This window comes from Capra hircus, chromosome 23 (assembly GCF_001704415.2).
Source record: "Capra hircus breed San Clemente chromosome 23, ASM170441v1, whole genome shotgun sequence".
Lineage (NCBI taxonomy): Eukaryota > Metazoa > Chordata > Mammalia > Artiodactyla > Bovidae > Capra > Capra hircus.
In genome coordinates this window covers 40,199,189-40,212,321 of record NC_030830.1, presented here as the reverse complement: position 1 = coordinate 40,212,321, position 13,133 = coordinate 40,199,189, and the positions used below count along the sequence as shown (strand labels likewise).

Below are 13,133 nucleotides of genomic sequence, written 5' to 3'. Positions count from 1 at the left end.
CATTGCTGTGGGGCTACTCCAGGCTGCATTCCCAAAGCTTGGAGACAGTCTGGGCACAGGTGTCTCTTGTCTCTTAGTCCTCACTTAGCAGGTCTGGCTTCTGGAGATGAGGGCAGAATTGGGGAATTCCTAGGGCCCACACTGCCCTGCTGGAGGCCCAGGCCAGGCACTCATGTAGGGAGGGCCCAGGCAAGCCCTCATGTCTTTAGGCCCAGAGGATGTATCCTTCTCAAAAACATTTTCGTCTCCCAGCATCTAACATAGTCATGTGGCAGCTGCTTCTCGAAGGTTCATTTATTAATCAAACCAAAGTGTGGACTTCCAGAGAAACACAGACACTTAAAGTTGTTATTGGCACTCCCTGTAAGGGGACTGTATTTTTCAGGGAAAGGGGATCTGTGTCCATATAGGGAAGTTTGTATTAGGAAAATGTGCCTTCAGCTGTCAGCTTCAAAAATCCCTTAAAAATCCTCTGGAGCCTGTTTTGCTGGTAGCGGTGGTAGGGATTAGCTGGTGAGCCAAATATGGGGCTGGTGGGCAGGTGCCAGGCTTTCACGGGCCTCAAAACCAACCCTGGAAGAAAGGCTCAATCTTCTCCAAAGCTTCCACCCAGTGATGGATGTGCCCAGGGGGGCCTGTGCCCCTTGTACTCCATCCACCTCAAGTGACATTCTCAGGCACTTGTATTAGCAAATATTTGTTTTTCCCAAACTTATTTCTTAAAAACCTTAATTTTTATTATTTAGTTGTGGCATGTGGGATCGAGCCCCCTGCATTGGGAGCACTGAGGTTTAGCCACCGGACCACCAGGGAAGTCTCCAAAGCCTTAAATTGTGACGTGTTTCATAACCTGGCACCACCTAACATCTTTGTTCTCCAATCCTGATTGGTCTCAGCACCAGCCCCCTCACGGGACACATGCACCTCTGGGTCCAGTCTTCACTCACTCACCACTGCCTCTGCCCTTCATTTCCTTCATCTGGACTAACGATTTGCCACCTATATAGTATCTGGTATAATGGTCTCAATGTAGAGCTTTGGTTTTGCTTTCCTAACTGAACAGTGAAGTCCATAAAGGAAAATTTCAAGCCTTTCAAGCCTTCCCAGAGCATGTATCAGCATCGATCCCAAGCAGCTAATCAGTGACTATTGATAGGCAGGGGTCACTCAATTTCCCAACATAGGGGAAAGGAGGAGGGAGACCGGCAGGCAGCAAGAACACCTCCAACTGTGGGTTTTTATCTGTAGTCTGACTCTACCCTGTAGATGCCTCGGGTTTTCCCAGAGTGCATGGGTGATCTCGGAGAACACATTCTGGAATGAATTTGAATCATGAGGGAAAGGGCTGGCAAAGAGCCCAAGCTGAGAAAGTGACATTTTAGGGCCAGAAAATCACCAAAGCTATACAGGAAACCCATCTGCTCCCTTGCTGGCCTCGGCGGCTAACAGTAAAGCTGAGAGCTAACGTTTCACAGCAGAATCCAGGTTAAACAATCACAAGGCGTGCGAACACAGGCAACCACTTGACATTGCTCGCGCCAGCAGAAAAATTGGATAAAAAGCAATCTTTGGCAAGGCAGCCAAAGCTGCTCTGAAACAGCTTCCCCCAACAGTGCCGCTCTGCCAAGGCAAGCTTCTGCTCATTGGTGGTTCGGAATACAAAGTTCACCACCCAGGGCCGAGTGCACACTCAGGGCTGCTGTCGGCTGCCACCCTGTGGTCTAAATTACAACAGTCTGTCAAGACTGAAATTGGTGGTTCAGCTTTTAGTTCAGTTCAGTCGCTCAGTGTCCAGCTCTTTGCAACCCCATGGTATGCAGCACGCCAGGCTTCCTTGTCCACCGGGCCAGTGATGCCATCCAACCATCTCATCCTGTCGTCCCCTTCTCCTCCTGCCTTCAGTCTTTCCCAGCATCAGGGTCTTTCCCAATGAGTCAGTTCTTGGCATCAGGGAGCCTAAGTATTGGAGCTTCAGCCAACAGGTGTCGATATGGCTTTGCGGTTGCCAGCGCAGAACCACTGACACAGCTCAGGAAACTACCAGTGTCACCTGGCTATCACTCTCCCTTCTCTATGTAAAGCTGCAGAACCCCACCAATGATCCCCACGTTCCCATACCCCTTAAAAGCCACTTCCAGCTAGTCTTGCTGGCTTTCCTTACCTTGGTGGGCCTGCTGGCTGACCCAGAGTTGCTCCTCAAAAGCTGACCCCTGTGCAGAAGTCCCGATTATAATCATCAGCAGTCCTTATTTGATCTCCAAAGCGAAGTTGGCATCTCACCCAACAAACTTGCGTGCAAGCCCATGCCCCCTGGCACTGCGCCAGGAAGATGGTGTTTGTAGTGCAGGACCAATGCAATTGTCCCATCAATCCTCTCTGGGTACTTACAAGACGGCACTCTGGTTAGAGGACTCTGCATTTTCATTGCCCTGGGCCCGGGTTCATTCCCTGGTAGGGGAGTGAATTTCCTGCACGCCAGGCAGTGTGGTCAAAACGGGAAAAGGTGACATCTGGCCTCACCAAGAACAAACACCATTCACTCATGTCGTCTTATGCTGGGTCACCACCAACAAACTTCAGGAAAACAGTGCATTTCCTGTTTTGCAGGAACCCTGGGACAGTAAGAACTCTAGTTGTCTATTATTTTTCTGATTATGCAGAGATAAAAAATCCCAGGGTGGGGTAAGGGGCCTTCAGATGGCTGAGCAGTTCTTTGGGGATATTTGTGTGTTTTTCTGTTTCTTATAAACCCCGAGCTTTGAAGATTAGTAATTCCAGCACCAACTGAGCAGCAGCTTTCCCACCAGACAGCCAAGCCAGCATCGTCGGTTTGGTCAAGACACTCAACTTTCCCACAACCTCCCAGAATGGTGACCACACTGGACAGGACTCTACAGGGAGCAAGTGCTGGAACAGGGAGGGCCCGGGTCAAAGCCAAGCACTACAGCTCACACAGCGACAAGTGATATCACCCTGTAAAATGACAATTCCCAAAACCAATACGGTCCTGCCCCACTTACACTCTAACCCTTAAACCTGAACCATTCCTGTTTAGGCTACATAATGCAAACAAAACAGGGCACACAAGATTAATTTTTTCTGTTTACAGGTTTATTCAACATAAAACAACCCCTTTCAACTTTACTGAGGTGGCTGACCACGTCCACGACCAAATCCGCCTCTCTGCAAGAGAAAGTACGTATCAGCATCAGTGGTATGCCAGGCACTGGAGAGGCTCCCAAATGTAAGGGCTCAGGGGATCCAGCCCTGCCTCTTACAGACTGTGGGGTCACCTCTGTAAACTGGGATTAAGGACACGCACTCTGGAGCGTGCCCATATACACACATGGAAGCACCTAGCAACAGGACGTGATCCTGCGTCGCCATGTACACTTTTCCATAAAGGAGACCTAGTGAACAATAGTGTCCCGTCAAAAGCTGCTCAGGGGCAGCAGCTGTCCTGACAGTGATACACCATGCCGGGGCTGAACACTCTACTTGGATTAATTAATCTCACAATTAGCTCGAGACAGGTATGACCACCAGCTCTATTTTATACATGGGGAACTGGGGTCTAGAGCCTGCTCAATCTCCAGTGTCCAGCTCTCAGCTTAGTTCACGAAACTAACCCGGGGGGTAACGCTGACCGTTACTGAGCTAGAAAATACCACTGTGCCTCATGGAGTGTTGATTTGTGAGACTTTCAGTAATTGCTTTCTTTACAGAAGACTGCAGGCTATGCTTGAGTATAAAAACCTGTTTGGAATTTGTGGTTAGGACATCCCTGAAGAAGCAGATCCAAAGGGTTGAGAGCAAAAAGGGGGCACTTACAAACTGGAATTCAGTTGCTGACCCAGCTCCGGCCTCGGCTTTCTTGTCGGCACCAGCTGAAATAAGAAACACAGATTTAGATGCATCATCTGGTCTGATCTACTACAGAACAAGGGCAGACAAATGACCCAAGCCCATTTTGCAAGAAAAGTCATGTCAGCAAAGAATGAAGTACGAGCAAATTACACCCTGCAGTGGGGAAACATCTTCTGAGCCACCTTTGCTCCCGCCTTCTCCTGAGCAAGACATCTTTCTAAACTCACAGGCCAAACTATTGCCTCCTCCAGGAAGGCTGCCTTGACCACAAAGTCTGGACTATGTGCCCTTTCTATATGGTACTTCCTATCACTGAGTTACTTCCATGATTCAGACCAGCACCCAGCTCACAGGGGGAGCTCAGTGGAGGGAGAACTAAGAGGTAAAGGTGAAACAAGATGAAAGACCTAGTACCGCTCTGCCCTATACAGCAGCCACCAGTCCAAACTGAGATGTGTGCAAAATACCACGAGACTTCAAGACTTGCGAGAAGGCAAAGTATCCCAATAATGTACATATTAAACTAACAGTTTAGGACTTCCCTGGTGGCTCAGTGGCAGAGAATCCACCTGCCAATGCAGGACACGTGGGTCCAATCCCTAATCCGGGAAAATCCCACATGCCTCGGAACAACTTAGCCCGTGAGCCACAACTACTGAGCTCGTGCTCGAGAGGCCATGTCCCACGAGAAGCCAGTGTACCGCGACTGGAGCAGCCGCAACTAGAGAGAAGTCCACACGGCAGTGTAGACCCAGCACAGCCATAAGGAGTCATTTTTCAAAAATCAAGGTAACATTTATCAAGGTAACATTTCGGAGAAGGCAATGGCACCCCACTCCAGTACTCTTTGCCTAGAAAATCCCATGGATGGAGGAGCCTGGTAGGCTGCAGTCCATGGGGTCGCGAAGAGTTGGACACGACTCAGTGACTTCACTTTCACTTTTCACTTTCATGCACTGGAGAAGGAAATGGCAACCCACTCCAGTCTTCTTGCTTGGAGAATCCCAGGGACGGCGGAGCCTGGTGGGCTGCCGTCTATGGGGTCGTACAGAGTCGGACACAACTGAAGCGACTTAGCAGCAAGGTAACATTTAAAAATATACTGGAATTAGCTGCTGCCTACTTGGCAGCACCCCCCAACCAGCGAACCACTGTATCTTCCCATCTTCATACCTGATCATGCCCATCTCTCCCTGACATGCTCACTTCCCCACCCTCAACTTCAGGACCAACTGTCACATCCCCTGACTCATTTCCAGTGTACCTTGACTTCTGCTGGAGGAATTCTTTCTTAGGAGTATTTAGTTCAAGTGCTCACTTCCATCAGAATTTCACATCTGAAGAATCAGGTACCACAAGTAGGAGACAACAGTGAAGTCAAAGTCCTCCAGTTGCGTCTGACTCTTTGCGACCCCACGGACTGTATGTAGCCTGCCAGGCTCCTCTGTCCCTGGGATTCTCCAGGCCAGAACACTGGAGTGGATTGCCATTTCCTTCTCCGGGGGACCTACCCCAGGTCGCCTGAATTCCAGGCAGATTCTTTACCATCTGAGCCACCAGGCAGGAGTAGTAAAAAAGTATACGTTCCCTTTTATACCTTGCTTTTATATCACAAATTATTACTTCTGCAACAAAGACAGTCTCTTTAAACCCAGCTGAATGGCTCCCCATCTTATTTCAGAGTAAAACCTCAAGTCCTACCATGGCCCACAACTACAAGACATCCTCATCCAACACTCCTGCCACCTTCTGTTCAGACAAGCCAGGCGCCTTCCCCCAGTAGCCTATCTCCAGATGTTTGCTTCTATTTCACTTTGACAGAACTTTTCCTGCAAATCCTACTGGAAATTTCAATACCTACTCCCCTGCTTTAATTTTTCCCTGTGGCACCCACCGTGGACATAATTATACACTTATTTTGCTTATTCATCTCCTAATACCAAAATGCAAGTTCGAGAGAGAAGAGCATCTCGTCTTTTTATGTCCACTACTACCCACTAGCTCCTAGATCGTGTCTGGCATAAACCATAGGCACTTAATATATCTGTTGTATGAACAGACATCTGTGGTTCCCATCAATGTGAACACCTGCTATTTAAAAACAAGATTTTGCATTATTTTGGCAATAAAAAGAAACGAACGTGATGGGACTGGGCCCTGCCCTCAAGTTACCACACAGGAACACAAAGAAAAGCATGTTGCTCTCCTGAAAGTTTTCAGTTTTGTTCCAGTTGTAGGTCTTTAAAGTGTTTTGTGTCCCCAGCTCAGAGAGCGTCCCTCCTAACCCCCACCCCTGCAGAAGGCAAGACGCACAATGGACTCCAGGTGGTATGATCTGAGATGAACCCAAGGATCTTCAAGGGCCGAGCCCCAGGCAGGGGAGAATCGCGAGACTCCACTCCAACACCAGATCCACACTGCGATACTCACGGGGCACGGCGCTTCGTCTGTAGGTGTCCCTGTCGGCTTCCCCTCGCGTGAGTCTTGCAGGTCGCTCTCCCTCTAGACCTGCACAGATAAAACCACAATATGAACGCAGGGTAACATGGGAACTCTGCTCCTTTCAGCCCTAGAAAATTCAAAACTGCTCTCTACTTTCGCTTTGCAAAAACTTGGTTATGATGCGTTAATGGGACAGGAACTCCTACACCCATAACTGTCAGCTAGATACTTGTCATCATTGACATTCTGACCCCTCAAAGACCTAGGAAAATGCACATCCTATTAAAAATGTTATACATGGCAACCCACTCCAGTATTCTTGCCTGGAGGATTCATGGACAGAAGAGCCTGGCAGGCTACAGTCCACTGGGGTTGCAAGAGTTGGACACAACTCAACAGCTACACCACCACCACACCTGCAAAAGGTCTGCTTTCTTCTGTTTCATTTCTCAACATAAATTTCCCAAATATCTGGCAAATAAAGAAACCCAGTCATTTCTACAAACATTTGAATAGCCAAAATTTTGAACTTGACCCATCTCTGAAATAGAAAACTTCTAGTGCAAACAGGAAAGGAGTCACCATAAGCAGCAAGCCTCACCTCCAATGTAAGTATACAAATAGAAGCCACCAAGAATCCTTTAACTCCGCTCAGGCTTTGCCTTATACCTCACTAGGCTGTGAAACGTACGTTATTAAGGCAGATTTAAAAAAGCCACCGTAAGGTTAATCTAGCATTCTCTCTACCTTGTTACTCCACAAAATTATCTATAGCATTTATGATTCTTCAAATGAAAGTAAGACTGATTTCCAAGATGCAATGAAGAACCTTTGCTCTAAACATATGTAATCCTACCTAACCACTAGAATACCCTCATGAGTTTTCATAAAAAATACAAATTCCTGAGCTCCATGACGTCTTTCCAGGGAACCTAGGCAGTCTGATGATGATGTTTTTAGTAATCTCTGCATTTCATCTCCGGTGCAGGTTTTTGTTTTTGTTTTTAAAGAAAATAAGGGAACCATAAACTTGACAAATGCCAACTGTGAGCCAGCAATGATCTCAAGTCAGAAGGTAACTCCCTGCAAACAAGATCCTTTCACAGTGTTATCTGTTTGTGTGTGTGTGTGTGTGTGTGTGTATATATATATAGATATATACGTATATATACATACACACACTCTCTCTCTACATCCGTTCTGTCCTATTTGGCTTTTATTTTCCTCCCTTTGCCAAGAAATCTTTTCATTTCTTTCACATGTGGTAAACAGCTTTGCTCTTGACTTCCTGGGGGATAAACACCTTGGTCTACTTGAACTCTCAACACCCTGCCACATGTATCTGGCCTGTGTTTAATACTACTTCTTGGGATGGCCTGAAGACCTGTGTTCAATTCCGTTCGATGTTCTAGGACTTGACTTAGATCTTGCATGCCAGAGTACCCCAAAAGCTGATTCCACTCTTTCACCCATCCTGGATCCTGTGGAGTTCATGCAGCTAACCTGTGAGAGCAAACACGTGAGGCCTGCTGCAAACAGGGACTTCTAAGATGACAAATACACCTACAAGTCTGTGGTCCCAAGGCCATTTTTGCTGGTTATTAGCAGCATTTACAAAACCAGAGGGAGCACACAGCTCGCCTGAAAACTGAAGGTGTATATGCTAGAGATGAAACTGAATTCTATTCAGGTAACAGATGTGCTTATGTGTACAAAGCAAGGAGGAAAGGCTAACAAGACCAGAGTTATCTGGGAAAAGACAACCTGCGCTCACAGAAAACAGTCGCATGATTAGTGCCAAATTTCAGAGCAATCTTCCTGCTGAGGTCATCTTTAAGAATTTAAACTTACACAAGTATGACTTTGTTCTCCTGTATTTTTGTTAAAAAAAAAAAAAAATTTGATTCCAGTGGTGGTGTATTAATAAGACCACCTCCTTGCTCACACAAAACCCCACCATTTCACCCCTCTCCACAGAAAGAACTTCAGAAGATGCCCTTGCAGACATTACGTGAGCACTGTACCTTTGGGCCGTGGCCGGCCAGTCTCAGGACGGCTGCGGCGCAGGGTGGCGGGCACGATCTCAGGGGGCAGGTGGAGGTAATCGCGGAGATACTGGATGCCCTCGTTGGTGAGGTACCAGTAGAAATGTCTCCAGGCAAACTGTTCCTTCACGTAGCCTCGTGACTTGAGAGACTATAAGAGGGAAAACCACTGTTAAGACAGAACTAGAGGCTTGAAGCTAGGAAGGCGGTGCAAACAGGAAGCTAAACTGCACGGCATACAAGCTTCCACGGTGTATCTACCTTACAGCCCTTTAAGGCCACAGGCAGCGCTGGGAGTCCTGACTCCGCCTTGAACTTTGCCTTGACCACCAGCAGAAAAGCCCCCCTCCACCCGCCCCAGCGACCTGCATGGCTTTCATGACGTGAAGATTGGGCACATTCTTGTCTGCCAGCTCCGGGTGCTTGGGCATGTGGACATCCTTCTTGGCCACCATCACCCCCTCCTTAAAAAGGAGTTCATAAATGGCAATCCGGTTCTTCTTGGGCATCAACATCTGCAAGGAGGAAGAAATAAGCAAGAATACTTCTGAGCACTGTGGCCAGAGGCCATAACCCAGTTCATCACCCCCGAAGACTGAACGCACACACGGGAGTCACTATCCAACGGGTAGAAGTCTCAAACATTCCGGAAAACATGCAGGAAAACAGGAATTTAAACCCTGCACATTTAAGCCCAACAGTCACTAGTTCCCTCCTCCACCCTCAAAAACAGGATTAAGAAGTTGTCAGGACTTTAAGATAAAACGAGGGTGGGGCTAGGGGGACATTCCCGCCCCTGATTTTCACTCTCACAACGCCAAGTATAAACGGAGCGGGAGTCAGACCCTTATAGTGAAAGTCACTCAGTCCTGTCTGACTCTTTTCAGAGTCCATGGAATTCTCCAGGCCAAATACTGGAGTCGGTAGCCTTTCCCTTCTCCAGGGGATCTTCCCAACCCGGGTCTCCCGCATTGCAGGCGGAACCTTTGCCAGCTGAGCCACCAGGGAAGCCCAAGAATACTGGAGTGGGTAACCTATCCCTTCTCCAGCGTATCTTCCCGACCCTGGAATCGAACCGGGGTCTCCTGCATTGCAGGCGGATTCTTTACCAACTAAGCTGTCAGGGAAGCCCCTCAGGCCCTACACCCTTGGGAGTGTTTGGGGCGCATCAGCAACTGTACCTAATGCGGCACGCGCGGCGGTGCCTTCTGGCGAGCGAGAAGGGGCCAGAAGAAAGCCTGTCGATCCGTGACGGGCCTCTGACCCCAAAGCAAAAGGCTAAGGCCCTCACAGCCCACCCCTCTACTCCTAAACCAGAGCTCCATGGCCGAACAGGGAGGCAGCTCGGAGTGAGGGTTCTACCCCGAAAAAAAGAAAAAAGCGTGCAGAAAAGACGCAGTCTCCCGTCTCGCCCGGACGATCCCCGCCACGCTAGGGCTTCATCTTCCCCTCCTCCATCCGGACACCAATCTTCGCCGGCCAGGGCCCCACTACTCCCCCCCCCCAAGAAATGAGCTTCTGGGCGCTGCCTGCTCGGAAATGGACGTGCGGGGAGCGGGAAAGGGCCCCCGCCATCCTAAACCCGGCGACGCACGACGGCGGCGGCGGAAACAGGACCAGGATGGGGGCCGATGGCACCGCGGCGCCGGAGGGACTCACCACTACGGCTGCTGTGTCCGGGGCCGGCGCTGGAAAGGAAGGGGCGTGCGCCGCGCGGGGCCTCTTCCGGGCTGCCGGGCCCCGCCCCCTGTCAGGACCCGGGAGCTGCCTGAGGCGGCCTCGGCGGTGCCTGAGAGACTGGCGGCCCTGGCGGCCCTGGCGGCCCCGGCGGCCCCTGCGGCCGCGACCCCGGCAGGCCTGAGGCAGCGCGGGAGTGGGAGCCGGCGTGCTTTATCAAGAAATGATCACCTTCATGCCTGGTCGGGTCCTTTAGAAACACTCTACGTCTTTATTTTCTCCGTTTCCCGCCGGTTAATTTAATTTATTATTATGTAAGGAATACATGCTCTTTGAGCAGGGAAGAGGAGATACCATCTGCCTACAAAATAACAGTGACGGCAATACCAATCATGAAAGAATAAAATTCCGTCAACCGATGAGTCGCTATTAACGTTTCGGTATAAAGTGAGAGAAAAGTGTTAGAGTTGCCTAGCTCAGTCGAGTCCGGCTATTTGCGACCCCTCCTCTGTCCATGGGACTCTCCAGGCAAGAACGCTGGAGCGGGTTGTCATTCCCTTCTCCAGGGCATTTTCCGGACCCAGGGATCAAACGTGGGTCAAAGGAAATGTATTTTTTGATAAAAATGGGATGATTTGTACGTATGTTGTGGTATGATATGTGGAAACCTGTTTTGTTTTTGTTTTTTTTCGTTTACAGCTATATCATGAATCTCTCTTCAAGGTAATTAATACCTACAGTTTTAATGACTAGGTGGTAGTCCACTAATGGATGGTTTAATCAACACTCTGTGATTGGATATATATGTATATATATTAATCCTTCAATGTTATAACCAATGATGCCACACACTTATCTGCACACTTGTCACAGTCTCTTTAGGACAAAGCCCTGGCAGTGTAATTGTTGAGTTACAATGTTAGCTACAATGTTAGCTATAAAAGAATAAAATTCCATCAACCAGTGAGTCGCTATTAACGTTTTGGTATGAAGTGAAAGAAAAGTGTTAGTTGCCTAGCTCAGTCGAGTCCAGCTATTTGCGACCCCATAGACTCTAGCCCGCCAGGCTCCTCTGCCCATGGGATTTCCCAGGCAAGAATACTGGAAAGGGTTGTCATTTCTTTTTCCAATGTTATGTATATTTTATCACAATTTAAAAAAAAATAAGATTCATGTATACAGATTTTTTGTTTAATATCTTGAACATTTGGACAAAGAGGGACTGGTCAAGCAGATTTGGAAAAGAATACCATAGAATTCCTAGCAATAAAAACTAAAATGACTGAGATTTGAAAGTTAATTTTAAAAAATAAACAACAGATTTGATACACTCGAATAGAAAAATCATGAAACAGAAGACAGAAGTAAAATAAGAACAAAGACGAAAAGCATTCACCATGTAGTCCAGAGATTAAAAGAGGCAGGACAAGTGAGGGCAGGCAGGGATAAATTAGGAGTCTGGAGTTAACATATACAGACTACTATGTATAAAATAGGTAAGCAGCAAGGACCTAGTGTATATGGCGCAGGAAACTCTACTCAGTATTATGTAATAACCTATAAGGGAAAAGAATCTGAAAAAGAATATATAACTGAATCACTGCTGTGCCCTTGGAACTGACACGATATTGTAAATCAACTATATTTCAATAAAATTTGGGGAGTCATGGAGCAGGGCATGAGGTCTCTTAGTTCCTTGACCAGGGATCAAACCAGTGTCCCCTGCAGTAGAATCTTGACCACCTGAACCACCAAGGAATTCCCAATACAATTTTTTTAATAAAGTAAAAAATATATAATGGGAAAAAATAAAGGAGATGGGATAGTTGGAAGAAAGGATTTGAGGTGGGAAGGATCAAGAGGGAAAGTCTAATATATGTCTATGTGAAATCACATAAGGAAATGATAGAAAACATGGGAGAGAGACCCTCCAAATTCTTGGAAGACAGCACACTTCAGATGTACTGCTATCTTCAAATTCCAACTTGGATAAATAAAAACAGATCCATGCCTAAACATGTCATAAGGAAGATGCAGAACGTCAGAGATAAGGAGAAGATCTTGCAACTAGCCAGCAGGAAGAGACAGGGGTGATGGCTCACTTCCCAGCAACAGCACTGGAACGCATTTTACTGAAATACAGCCTCACAGGTCTCTTCCCTTACCAGAGCTAGAGTGATCCTGCTACTATATCAGACCAGGTCACTCCTCGGCTTAAAATCCTCCAGTGACTCCCAGTTCATTTAAAAGTCTTTGCTGCTGTTCAGTTGCTAAATGAAGTGAGTGAAGAAGTGAAGTCACTCGGTTGTGTCCTACTCTTTGCAACCCCATGGACTGTAGCCTAACAGGATCCTCTGTCCATGGGATTTTCCAGGCAAGAATACTAGAGTGGGTTGCTATTTCCTTCTCCAGGGGATCTTCCCGACCCAGGGATCGAACCTGGGTCTTCTGCATCGTAGGCAGCCGCTTTACCGTCTGAGCCACCGGGGAAGTCCAAGTCATGACCAATTCTTTGTGACCTCATGGACGGCAACATGCCAGGCTTCCCTGTCTTTCACTATCTCCCAGAGTTTGCTCAAACTCATGTCCATTGAGTCAGTGATGCCATCCACCGTCTGTCACCCCTTCTCCTCCTGTCCTCCATCTTTCTCAGAATCAGTCTTTTCCAATGAGTCAGCACTTCACATCAGGTGGCCAAAGTATTGGAGCTTCAGCTTCAGCATCAGTCCTTCCAGTGAATATTCAGGACTGATTTCATTTAGGATTGACTGGTTTGATCTCCTTGCTGTCCAAGGGATGCTCTAGAGTCTTCTCCAACACCACAGTTCGAAAGCATCAATTCTTTGGCTCTCAGCCTTCTTTATGGTCTAGCTCTCACATCCATACACGGCTACTGGAAAAACCATAGCTTTGACTAGATGGACCTTTGTCAGCAAAGTGATGTCTTTGCTTTTTAATATACTGTCTAGGTTGGTGATAGCTTTTTTCCAAGGAACGAGTGTCTTTTAATTTCATGGCTGCAGTCAGTATCTGCAGTGATTTTGAAGCCCAAGAAAATAGTCTGGCACTGTTTCCATTTTCCCCCCATCTATTTGCCATGAA

The 13,133-nt window shown here is 47.6% G+C and overlaps 1 protein-coding gene across 1 annotated transcript; it reads right to left on the bottom strand.

The window, feature by feature from the left end:
- RPS10 (ribosomal protein S10) lies at nt 3,106-10,023 on the bottom strand. The gene is made up of 6 exons (NM_001286087.1): nt 10,014-10,023; nt 8,720-8,869; nt 8,334-8,505; nt 6,298-6,375; nt 3,832-3,887; nt 3,106-3,183 (listed from the first exon to the last, which is right to left on the bottom strand). The coding sequence occupies exons 2-6, from the start codon at nt 8,867-8,869 to the stop codon at nt 3,142-3,144; spliced, it is 498 nt and encodes a 165-aa protein (NP_001273016.1). The 5' UTR covers nt 10,014-10,023; the 3' UTR covers nt 3,106-3,141.